This window comes from Natrix helvetica (genome assembly GCF_964273705.1).
Source record: "Natrix helvetica genome assembly, chromosome: 1".
NCBI classification, from domain to species: domain Eukaryota; kingdom Metazoa; phylum Chordata; class Lepidosauria; order Squamata; family Natricidae; genus Natrix; species Natrix helvetica.
The window spans coordinates 367,416,569-367,430,014 of NC_138548.1; the positions used below are offsets into that span (position 1 = coordinate 367,416,569).

The 13,446-nt window shown below is 41.2% G+C and overlaps 1 protein-coding gene across 1 annotated transcript in view; it reads right to left on the minus strand.

Annotated features, from left to right (window-relative positions):
- LOC309384548 (vomeronasal type-2 receptor 26-like) overlaps positions 1-8,887 on the minus strand; it is a gene marked incomplete at both ends in the record, with an annotated part of 254,096 nt that extends 245,209 nt beyond the window's left edge. The window contains 3 exons of the mRNA XM_081938235.1: positions 561-687; positions 1,745-1,849; positions 8,612-8,887. Of these exons, the coding sequence (XP_081794361.1) occupies positions 561-687; positions 1,745-1,849; positions 8,612-8,887 (508 nt within the window). The remainder of the gene's footprint in view (positions 1-560; positions 688-1,744; positions 1,850-8,611) is intronic.
- Between the last annotated feature and the right edge of the window lie 4,559 nt (positions 8,888-13,446).

A 13,446-nucleotide genomic window follows, 5' to 3' on the forward strand; every position in this document is an offset into this window, starting at 1 on the left:
ACCATTGACTGGAAACCATTCCTAAAATTTAAAAGAATTCTAATCTTCCTAAGAAAGGTAAACCTGAGAATAGCTCTGCTCTTACAACAAAAAGAAGGATTTTCTCTAGAAGAAGTAATCTTGTCCAAACCACCATATCCTTCTATCTTTTCTTACCTGATCCCCCAAGATTTTTTTTCTTATGCCTGCAATAATGGAACATGTTGAAAATAAAGAACCGCAACAAAATAGTCAAGCTTAGATGTGTCATTAACATGCACATTGATCACAACAATCTGGGTAAATCCACAATCGGTTCGGTGATTGCTCTGTGCACATGCGCAGTTTTAACAAAACTTACCTTCCATGTTACTTCTCAGGAGTAACACAGCTGGGGCACAGCAATCCTCTCTTCAGCGCGAATCAGATCAGAGGATATAGGTAAGTAAAGCACATTGGGGGCCACCTGATCATCCGAGCAAACCGGTTCACTCCCCAGCTGATTGTTGGAGCTACCAGTTTGCCAGAACTGGTCCGAACTGGCTGAATCCCACCCCTGACTTTCCTCTGGTGTCACCCACCTTCCTGAGTAGAGATGGTCCCCTCTGGACAAGGAACACAGTCATAGCAGCAAACTGGCTCTCCTTCTCGAGACTTCTTGACAAATCCAGGATGACAGTTTTCCACACACTTGGATTGAGGCAGAGACTGAGAATGAAAACAAGGAATACCAAAGGACAAAAAAAGTTAGGATTCACCAACCGTAGAAAATGGAGGTTGACATCAACGATAGCCAAGTAGTCTCTAGGCCTCAGTTAGGTAAATACGAAATCTCTAATCTCTAATTTCCAGATTATAAAAGATACAACTATTTGCAGATTTTTGTCATCTAGTTGCCCCCTTTTGCTTCTGAAATACCACACCAAAATAAAAGATTTTTCAACTTATTAACATGGGAGGAGGGAATTGAGAAAAGATTTAAGGATTAGGTGACAGCTAGAGCTTCAAAAATGTTAGCAAGGGGTTTTCTGCCCGGTTGCTGGGTCTGTGTGGCCATGGTGGGTGTGGCCTAGTTGACCTCCTGCACCATGGTAGGGGGGTGCTTTTGCACTCCCTGGGCTCCAGAGGCTTTCTTTGAGCCTCCAGGAGGGTGAAAATGGCCTCCCCAGGCTCCGGAAGGCCTCTGGAGGACAGAAACGGTCCCATTTCTGGCCTTCCCAGACTTCTGGTAGGCCCATTTTTCACCCTCCCTGCACTTACCTGCATCCAAAATGGGCCACGTGGGGACTGCTGGGAGGTCCACAAATCTAAACTATGATGATCACATTAAATTTTATAACAAAATCTTTATTGTATTAGATTCATTAAAATGGAGTAAAATTGTGATGGAACTCCAAGAAGGCTCCACACCCATTTGCACTACCCAGGTGACCCAGAGGACACAGATAAATCTCAAAGTGGCTTCGATGTCTCCAAATGAATGCAAATGACCAGCTGTCTGCAAGGAGGATAAATCCTTCTATTCCTCACCATCCAGTCAGAGCTGAAGAAGCTTTTTGGATGAGAAGCGAAAGGTCTTCAAAGGAAAAACAAGGAAGTTCAGTTGCCTCTTGAAAAAGCATCTTTGGGAGAAAAAAAATACTAATATCTCACCCACCTTGTTCAGCAATTTTAGCTGTGAAATAATATCTTGGTTGATAGTTAGCCTCTGTCTTTCACAACTTCCCAGTCGCGTTTTGATGGGATCTTTTTGGGGGAAAGTTACCCAGCTAAAGATGTTTAGATCTGCTGTTACATCTCCATTTTGGTCCAAGTAGAGACTCTTCTGGGACAGATTGCAAAACTCGTTCTTATCCAGAAATTGGTGGAACTGGAATGGAGACATGAAGGAAGTTTAAAAACTGAAAAACTATAAAATATCTCAGTTGGAGAAGGGAGGATACAACAATTTTCCAATAACTAAGATGTTAGGCGGAAGATTTAGATCTTTTCATTGTCATTCCAGACATTCTCAGACCTACTAACACAAACTCTGGTTGAATGAGAGGAAAATCATCCCAAAAGGAGGAGCAGTTTTAGAGTTGAGCCAGTGAATCAGAGAAGTTCAGTCTCCCCTTCGCTGATTATCTTAATGCAAAGACTGAGCAACCCACAATCAGAAAAGATTTAACTGGGATTCCTGCAGATAAGAGGCATTGGAATATATCTGTCTATATATCCATCTATCATCTATCATCTATCGTCTATCGTCTATCGTCTATCGTCTATCTATCTATCTATCTATCTATCTATCTATCTATCTATCTATCTATCTATCTATCTATCTATCTATCATCTATCTATCATCTATCTATCATCTATCTATCATCTATCTATCTATCTATCTATCTATCTATCTATCTATCTATCTATCTATCTATCTATCTATCAACTATCTACTGTGTCTGCTTGTCTGCTTGTCTGTCTGTCTGCTTATCTGTCTGTCTGTCTGTCTGTCTGTCTGCATTTATCCATCCATCCATCCATCCATCCATCCATCCATATCTATCCAGTCATCTATCTATCTATCTATCTATCTATCTATCTATCTATCTATCTATCTATCTATCTATCTATCTATCATCTATCTATCTATCTATCTATCTATCTATCTATCTATCTATCTATCTATCTATCTATCTATTGTCTATCGTCTATCTATCATCTATCTATCTATCTATCTATCTATCTATCTATCTATCTATCTATTGTCTATCGTCTATCTATCTATCTATCTATCTATCTATCTATCTATCTATCTATCTCAAATGAATCAATGACAGCAGGTATAGAATTGGCAAGGGAAAGCTCATGACCATTTAGGCTGAGAACATGTGGAAGAGGCCTTCATCCTGCAGTGGATAGACAATGGCTAAAATGATGATGATGATATATTTATCATCATCATCATCACCATCATCATCATCTTTAGCCTTTGTCTATCCACTGCAAGATGAAGGCCTCTTCCACATTAAAAGCCTGACTAGGTAGTTCTGTGGCTAAGACACTGAGCTTTTCGATCAGAAAGGTCGACACTTTGGGAGTTTGAATCCCTAGTACAGGTCTCCTGCGTGAGCAGGGGGTTGGACTAGATGACCTCCAGGGTCCCTTCCAACTCTCTTACTGTTTACATGTTTCCAACCTCTATGGTCCTGAGCTGTCCTTTGCCAATTGGGCCCACAATGTTTGCTGATGTTGTTGATCCATCTTGTTTTACTGTATGTCTCTTTCGTGGACACTTTTTTTATTATCAAGAAATGGGATTTGACTGAACATCAGCTCTTCTGGCTATGCGACCAGTTCATTTCCATTTCAATTCTTTTACTCTTTTGATTATATAATATAATTAAATATATATTTTACATTTATATATACACCAAACAAAATTATCAGGCAAACTGAAGCATCATGAGGTAAATCACAGGGCACACAGAAGAAAAAGATGGGGGGGAATGGAAACTCCCCCTCCACACTCACAGCAACCAATCGCAGTGCAGATTGCCTCATGCAGGAGCCAGCATTCTCCAATCAATAGCTACTGTAGGTGAGATGGAGGTGAGTTCAGGAGAGCATGTCCCTCAAAAAGAATAGTTGAGGAATCTTTTGCTGGAGCGCATGGGACATGACTATGAGCCAGTAGTGGGTTCCAGATCCCATCGCAACCAGTACGCTGCAACAGGGCCGGGCACCTACCACAGGCACTCACACTGCACATGCATGCGCACCCACTGCCCTGCGATGCTCCAGGTGCTCGGCGGAGCTTCACACAGGCACCGTATGCTGCCCACGCATGGACAAATGGCCCTGTTAGCTTCAATACAGGTAAGGAATGAGGGCAGGTGGGTGGGCCCTCCAAAGCACCGTTCCGATACAGTGGCTGTTCCTCCCAGCAGCCACTGGTATGGCCTTAGCGGGGCATACCATTGCTATGAGCCCTGTGTGGGAAAGGGATATTTCTGTTCTGACCCAGGCTTCCTTAAAAAACATGAAGCAGAGTCTTGATCCGGGCAAAATCTCTTTTATTTACACGACTGTGAATTCCTTTCATTCACAGTCAGCAAGGCTTGGCAAACAAAGGAATATTTATCAACACGAACCTTATCTCGCTTGGCGAGCTGCAGATAACTCGTTTCCAAACACAGGGCAAGGCAACACTTGGCACAGAGTCTCTTATGGTCACAAACAGAACTTTCCACTCTTGAAACGACCGAACTAATAGAACTAATAGTCTAGAACTATAGGACTAGAACTGCATGTTTTGGCTCACTGCACAACACCGCTGCTCCGGCTACCAACTTTAAATATCTTAATATTTAATGTATCTTTATTGAGATTCCGTACTTGCCATGGCTGCAGCCTTTGAGTCCCGAAAGACTCTTTGCTCGCCTTCCTTCTCCTCTTTCTTTTGGTGGAATATGCAGCATTCAAGGCAAAGGCCAGAGTCTTAACAATAACGTAAACAGGATGGTCATTTGGGATCCGTAATATGTTCCTTTCCTGTTGGGTCTCCAGTGGGGCTTTCTGGGTGCATCTTCTCCGGCCTTTGACAGAAAAGACGTGCTTTGAAATAGAACAATGAAAAGACTGATCTTGAAACTGGGTTTTCAGAAAGATATCAGGTTTAATAACATAATTTTTTGGCCTTTTTTTGTCCTGCACTGCAAAGATCGAAATACTATGGACATATTTGAAAATCCTTTGCCTTCTGATTGGCAATGTTGCCACAATTGTGATGATCCAGACTTTTCCTTCGATGGGTCCCGGAAAACCTTCAAGGATCAAGTAAGCAAGGAGAATTCCATCCAGGAAGTTGCCATATTCTACGTAGGAAACAAAGACATTGACTTGTCTCCACTTAGAGAAAGCATCCCTGAGGGGATCTGTAGGTCTAGCCTTTAGGAATAGTTGTGATATAACAACAAAAATTCCATTTCGCTCAAGCGCAGTAGTCAAAAACCTCATGAATTTTTCTCCTTTCTCTGTGTCAGAAGCAAAGAGACCAATCAAGGTCCATCTGAAATGGAGGAGCAGTTGTATAATTCCTGGGTAGTTGATCCCTTCTTTGGGAGCCATTGCGTAGAAAAAGGGAAAGTGATTTTTATCACTCAGAGCCTCCGAAACACTTATGTCACTGACCTAAAATAGCAATGGAGAATGCTGTGATATATTTGGCGTCAGATAATGTCCAAATATTAGGTTTTAATAAACCTCACTTGGTCCTAAGCAATGCATTAGAATGATTCTTCTTTGTTAGCTATTAAAGGTAAATGTTCCCCTTGCACATATGTGCTAGTCATTCCCAACTCTAGGGGGCGGTGCTCATCTCTGTTTCAAGCCGAAGGGCCAATGCTGTCCGAAGACGTCTCTGTGGTCATGTGATGCACAGGTGCACAGAACGCTGTTACCTTCCCACCAAAGGTGGTTCCTATTTTTCTACTTGTTTTCTACATGCTTTCAAACTGTTAGGTTGGCAGAAGCTGGAACGAATAATGGGAGCTCATTCCGTTATGTGGCACTAGGGATTCGAACCGCCAAACTGCCGAACTTTCTGATCGACAAGCTCAGTATCTTAGCCATTGAGCCATATCTTGTATTATATCATATATGTATTATATACAGTATATTAGACCATATCAAAATACAGAAGGCAAAACACATGACATTAAGAAGAAAGTTTATAAAATAGAATAAAGGAAACCCATTAAATAAAAAAAGAATAAAGAATGCAAACCATATTTTCAGTGTCGCAATAAATTTATTGTAACCAGACCCACTTGCACACATTTCAGCTGAACTGTTTTCCCATAAATTGCCATTCCATACGAAATTTTTGAATTTTAATGGAACATTTGCAGCAGCTCATCCATTTCAACATGATAATCTTACTAGGAATGGCTGTATCATTCTCTGTTTAGATATACTGGATCCTTTAAAGCTTGTTCTCCAGTTGTAGCAAAGATAAAAACCACAGCTTCACATCCCAAAGGTGCTTTTTTTTCAATGGGCACTTTCTTGTTTTTTTCTTTGAAGATGTTTCCCTCTCATCCAAGAAGCTTCTTCAGCTCTGACTGGATGGTGGGGAATGGAAGGATTTATATTCCTTGTAGACAGCTGGTCATTTGCATTCCTTTTTGAGGGTCCTTGGGGCCATTTGGAGGTTTATCTGTGTCCTGTGTGCATTTTAGCTATGCAATTTGGGATGAACTCCCTTCAAATGGTGCGGGAGTATGAACAGATTTCCAGAAAAATTGCAGACTACAGGAGCCATTAGGACTACTCAAGTGATCCTGAGGACACAGATATAAATTCCATTCCATTCCCCAACATCCAGTCAGAACTGAAGATGCTCTTTGGATGAGGAAGCGAAATGTCTTCAAAGCAAAAAAACAAACAAGCAAGAAAATCTAGCTCCTTCCTGAAAAAGCACCTTTGGGACAACCATGATCTGGATGACTGAGAATCTCTACAGACACAGCTTTGAATCTAATTTGTCATCTCTACAATCCAATTACGTTTTCTTAATTAGAATTTTGTTTCTTCTAAAGGACAGAATTAGGGGAATCTGTCAATTTTCATAGCTTGTCTAAATTCACAATTCAGCTCTGATGGCAGCTGAAGTCCCTTTAACTCAACCAAGATACTTCTCAAATGATCTGATTATGTTCCACTTGGGACAGCTCTTTTAAGCCCCAAGCGTCTGCTCCACATAAGAGAATGGGGATACCTTGGCCAGATATATTTTTATAATTGGGACTGAATGGTTATGATTTTTTCATTTAAGCAATACATTCACTTACGCTCTTTCTCTAAGGTCCAGTCTCAGAGAAAACTACTCCTAGGTAAAGGAAGATGTTAACTTGCTTAATTATGACATGATAGCAGTGTTCCACTTTCTCAGAGGCTGCCACAAAGAAGAGATAGTCAAGCTCCAAAGCCCCTGAAGGCAGGACAAGAAGCAATGGATGGAAACTAATCAAGGAGAGAAGCAACTTAGAACTAAATAGAAATTTCCTCACATTGAGAACAATTAATCAGTGGAACGACTTGCCTCCAGAAGTTGTAAATGCTCCAACATAGGAAGTTTTCAAGAAGAGATTGGACAATGATTTGTCTGAAATGGCAGGGTATTGGACTAGAAGACCTCCAAAGTCCCTTCCAACTCTGTTATCCAGTTAGCTCACCATCAAACAGTCATCTCTGGCTATGGTATGATTTTCAAATACAGTAACTGACAGGTATCAAATAGGTGGTACCTGGCTCAACAGTAGTTGTTGAGAGGGATCTTGGAGTCCTAGTGGACAATTCCTTAAATATGATCTAGCAGTGTGCTGCAGTTGCCAAAAAAACCAATATAATCCTATACTGTATTAACAGAGGGATAGAATCAAAATCACGAGAAGTGATACTACCACTTTATAATGCCTTGGTAAGACATTATATTGGAATTCTGCATCCAGTTTTGGTTACCACTACGAAAAAAAGATGTTGAGACTCTAGAAAGAGTGTGAGAGGAGAGCAACAAAGATGATTAGAGGACTGGAGGCTAAAAGATATGAAGAACAGTTGCAGGAACTGGGTAGGTCTAGTTTAATGAGAAGAAGGACTAGGGGAGACATGATAGCAATCTTCCAATATCTAAGGGGCTATATCTATTTGACTAATGGGCCTTTAATTGCTTTGGTTCTTTTTATTTCCTTTCTTTTGAATAGCAACTATCATTGGCATCTTAAAACACACCTGGATATGGCAGGTATTATTTACATGTGTAAATTAATGCGCCAGTAGAGGACGTACTAGTCAGGATATTTTTGGGTAGTTTAGCAAGTAGAAAGTCCTCTCCATGGGGACTTTATTGCTCTGAAAGTCTTCCATCATGTATTAGATGCTGAACAAATTAAGATAAAAAATAGTTGGCATTTTTTTTTAAAAAATGTAGTAGTTAAATAATGTTAGTGATCAATATGAATCCATAAAATATATGCTTTTTTATTGTAGGTAAGATAATCCAATAGGATTCTTTTCACAAATTTTGGATTTTATCCACCATTTAAAATCTCACTTTTAGTTAAGATTAATAGCACTTAGCAATAGCACGTAGTAATAGACTTATATACCACTTCATAGAGCTTTTACAGCCCTCTCTAAGCAATTTACAGTCAGCTTCTTGCCCCCAAAAATCTGACTCCTCGTTTTATCAACCTTGGAAGGATGGAAGGTTGAGTCAACCTTGAGCCAGTCAGGATCGAAGGAATCAACCTCTTGGCAATGTGAACAGAGTTAGCCTGCAATATTGTACCACCATGGATCATATTTTAAATATAAACTTCCATTCATTTTGTACAGAAGACCTTTCGATTGGACACAGAGTCTTTCCCCCCATCTTCATCAGTATGCAGCAGAGGCCCCCAAAAGCAATGGTGATGGTGTCATTAGGGGATATTGTTACTTCGATCTTTCTCCCCTCCCCACTGTCCTCTGCCATTACATCTCCAATGGCCCTACTGAAAATCAGATCAATAATCTCATGTTGAAGATATGGTGGGCTCTGTTGCTCACCACTAATTTTGCCAGATAGTGAAAGACACAGACAAACCTGAGGAACTTTGTAGATACCTCCCAGTGTTGACATCTGGATAGAGATGTCACTGGCAGCTCTATCTAGAAGAGCGATGACATTGTCCTTCCTTCCACAGCTGTAGTTGGGAACATTGGCCTCTCCAGTAGATAGTATGTCTAACAAGGTATATGAAGTTCCAAGAGTGTTCATATAGTTGTCATGGATGTTGTAGCCAAGTGTGAGATTCTGCAGGAGCTGCCTGTCTTTGTTGATCTCTTGAATGGCAAAAGCGAAGGGTAGGAGACTTGTCATATCAATATACAACCGACTGTAAAAAAAAATGTTCATTTTATGATCATGATCAACAGCATGAACACAATCCTTGGTTAACTTATTCCTCTTTATCTCCACAAGCCTACTGAGACTTAAGCCAATACTGATCCATAAACCAGAGGTGAAAACCCATCATCATTGAAGAGCATTTAGTAGATGGGATAGAGATAGTATTAACTTATAGAGTTAATAGTTACAAATACGGCGTATCATTATTTGTAGTAGTGCTAGTTTTCATTTGTCTAATCATTAAAGTGAGCACCATAAAAGGAGGAGGATGCTTCATAAGTGACTTATAAGTGTGCATCACATATACACACACACACACACACACACACACACAAATCCATCCTCTGTTCATAGGTGGATAAGGAATAATGGAATAGCAGAGGTAGATGGGATGTTGGAGGTCTTCTAGTCCAACCCCCAGGTCGGACTAGAAGAGTATACCTGGGGGTATATTATTTCAGTCACCTGGTTGCCTAAACTTTTGTTGAAAACTTCCGGTGTTGGAGCGCTCACAACTTCTGGAGGCAAGTTGTTCCACTGATTAATTGTTCTGTCAGGAAATTTCTCCTTAGTTCCAGGTTATTTTTCTCCTTGATTAGTTTCCATCCATTGCTTTTTGTCCTGCCTTCAGATGCTTTGGAGAATAGATTGACTCCCTCTTCTTTGTGGTAACCCCTTAGACACTGGAACAACTGCTATCATGTCTCCCCTGGTCCTTCTCTTCACTAGACTAGCCATGGCCAATTCTTACAACCGTTCTTCATATGTTTTAACCTCCTGATCCCTAATCATCTTTGTTGCTCTTCTCTGCGCTCTTTCTAGAGTCTCCACATCTTTTTTATATTATGGTGACCAAAGCTGAATGCAGTGCTGCAAGTGTGGTCTTACCAAAGCATTATAAAGGCGTTGAATAACAATGAGAAAAAAACAATGAACCTTTTCAATAAGTACATTGAATGAAAGTCAATATTCAAGTGATGAAATCTAGACCGGGAGAGGATAGGAAGATTCTTTGGAGTTCTCTTTCTCTTTCTGATGTTCTTCTAAGGTCCCTTCTCCCCTTCCTTGCATTTGAGTCTCATACAACAACAGACCATTTACTGTAAGGCTGCCCTACAAATTAAAATGATTCAAGAACTTACTGATGTCCTGCAACTTTGTAATAGGTGGAATAGGTGGAAAAAGATGAAACAAAGTATACAGTTAAAAACGAGAACCAAAGAAATGCACCTGCATCACACACAATGTCCTACCTCAATGGCTACTTCAGCTTCAACTGCAATAATACGCGAGCACACAATACATACAAACTCAAGGTAAACCGCTCCAAACTCGATTGTAGAAAATACGACTTCAGCAACAGAGCGGTCAACGCGTGGAATGCACAACCTGACTCTGTTGTTACATCCTCAAACCCCCATAACTTTAACCTTAAACTGTCTACTGTTGACCTCACCCCATTCCTAAGAGGTCTGTAAGGGGGCATGCATAAGCGCACCAGCATGCCTGCCCTCCTTGTCCTACTCTCCCCATTTATTTGTACCCAAATAAATCTTATTCATGTTTATTCTTATTCCTGTTATCCTGTACATGAGTGACCAACCAACTAAATAAAAATAAATAAATAGAATGACTTACCGATTAGAGACCATAAAAGGAGCCATGTTGAAATGCAATGGCTGAACAACGAAGTTTGAAGCTGTGACGACAACACTAACGAGATAGTCTCCTGGCCTGTAATAGCTCCATGGATTTTTTCCACCCTGATGCTCGGACTTTAGTAGGCACTTCATTCTAAACTTCCCAGAGGCTGGCTGGGACACCAGCAGTATTAGAAGCAGAAGTTGGAGTTCCATAATTCATAGGGCTCAACCAATCTATTTCCTGTTTCTAAAAATGTGCAACAAGAAGTGTTAGGAGAATTCAAAGAATGTTCACAAGATGGAAATGCCAGGCTTTGGTGATCCAGAGAGCTTCCCCTGGAAAGGAGAGAAGGGGACATTCAAGAGACCAGCCCCTGCCTATCCCAAAACTTCTGTCATACACACTGTCACTGTATGACCCTTAACAATTTGTTCTTTCTGCTGCAAGGTCTCTTTCATATTGTTTTAGTCTGTTTACATCAAAGGCAGTCACTGAAGAATTAGCCAAAGAAGTCTCAAACACCAGCATGGTGATTAGGACAGTGAGAAGCAACTTCTCTGGGGATGCTAAACTTTTTGAAGGGCTCCATCTACAGGGCAGCTGGAGAGAAGCAGGTTAAGGAAAAAACACAGCTACGCCCCCTCGGGACACTGTTCTGCAGTGATTGCAGTCCTTCCTGTCAGAGCATGTCTAGAAAGTGATGCTTGAGGAATTCCCTGGAGGTTGAATTATCTTTGTTTGATAGAATTGATATAACTATAGGTTTTGGTATGAGAGCTGACTAACAAGAAAAATGTTGGCTCTGGAACTGTATGGTTTCCCTTGCACATATGTGTTAGCTGTTCCCGACTCCAGGGGTGGTACTCATCTCTGTTTCAAAGCTGAAAAGCCAAAGATGTCTCTGTGGTCATGTGGCCAGTATGACTAAATGCCAAAGGTGCACAGAACACTGTTAACTTCCCACCAAAGGTGGTTCCTCAGAGTCTCTGAAACACTTACATCACTGACCTAAAAAAGCAATGGAGAATGCTGTGATATATTTGGGATCATATAAAGACCAAATATTAGGTTTTAATAAACTCCATTTGGTCCTAATCAATGCATTAGAATGATTATTGTTGATTAGCTATTAAAGGTAAAGCTAAAGGTTCCCCTTGTACAGATGTGCTAGCCATTCCTGACTCTAGGGGGTGGTGGCCATCTCCGTTTCAAAGCCGAAGAGCCAGCGCAGTTCAAAGACATCTCCGTGGTCATCTGGCCAGTATGATTAAATGCTGAAGGTGGACGGAATGCTGTTAACTTCCCACCAAAGGTGATTCCTATTTTTGTATTTGCATTTTTACATGCTTTCGAACTGCTAGGTTGGCAGAAGCTGAGACAAGTAATGGGAGCTCACTCCGTTATGCGGCGCTAGGGATTCAAACCATAGACCTGCCGACATTTCTGATCGACAAGCTCAGCATCTTAGCCACTGAGCCACTAGGTCCCTCTGGAACTGTATCGTTCAGTAAATAGGGAGAAAGTTACAGAGTGGATAAATGTCCCCCCAGGATATTTTTGGTGTTATCTTTCTACATTGATGTAAGACACAGACTCCTTCTAATTTGAAATTTCTTAGTTTATTAAATAAACAGTTGACTGTGAATGGTGACTGTGCCTACAACCTTGTGGCTGGTGCAACTTGGTCTCTTGTTACACGCACCCAGAGACTAGTTTAAAGGGACATGGTGGCCCTTCTTATGGTTCTATGCATGCAAATAGTGGTGTATGGGCCCTTTGGGACTCCCACATCGGAAACTGTGTGTGAACCATCCCTGAAAAACAAAAAGTACAATTGGGAGCAGGGATGGGCTTCAAAAATTTTAGCAAGAGGTTGCTGAATGGGTGTAGCCATGGTGGGTGTGGCCTAGATGGAGGATTAAGGCTGTGTGTTGACTTTAGAGGTATCAATGCAGTAGGTCTTGAGCACCTCTACCCACTTCTATTGATGAAAGATATGTTGCCCCAATTAGCAGAGGGCCACATATTCATTAAACTCAATCTTAGGGAGGCCTATTATAGGATCCAAATCAAAGCAGGTGACGAATGGAAAAAACACTTTCAATTGTCTGTTTGGTAACTATCAGTTTAGGGTCATGCCCTTTGGGTTACAAGGAGCCCCTGCTGTGTTCATGCAGCAGATTAATGAAGTCCTGCATGAACACCTTTATAAAGAGGTCCTTGTTTACCTAGATGATGTACTGATATAGACTAATACAATTGAAGAGCATGTCCATTTGGTGCACCAAGTACTTAGGAAATTGTTGAATGCCAAGCTGTTTGTGAAATTATCAAAATGTGAATTTCAAAAAACCAAACAGGACTATTTAGGGTTCAGGATATCATCTAAAGGTATAGAAATGGCCCCAGCAAAAGTAAAGGGGGTGATGGATTGGCAAGCCCCAAAAACTTGCAAGCAATTCCAGAGCTTCCTGAGTTTTGCAAATTTTTATCGCCAATTCATCTCATTCTTTTCCCATGTAGCTCTGCCCTTCATGGACTTATGAAGACCAAATGGTTAATTGGGAATCCGTGGCCAGGTCAGCCCATACAGTGGTTGCTGGCCTGTCAGCGAGTATTTGAACATTTAAAAAGATTATTCGCCCAAGAACCAGTATTGACCCCTCCAAGCCGTTCACTGGGAAGGCCGATGCTAGTGATGTGCAGTGGTGGCAGTTCTGTTGCAGGCCAATGAGGATGGCGTTCTGCAACCTTGTGCATACACATCTCACAAACCGTTTAATACCGAACATAATTGGGCCACCTGGGAGAAGGAGGCTTTTGCAGTTTGATGGGCTTTACTTACCTGATGACATTTGCTGAAGGGGGGGGGCTACCATTTGAAA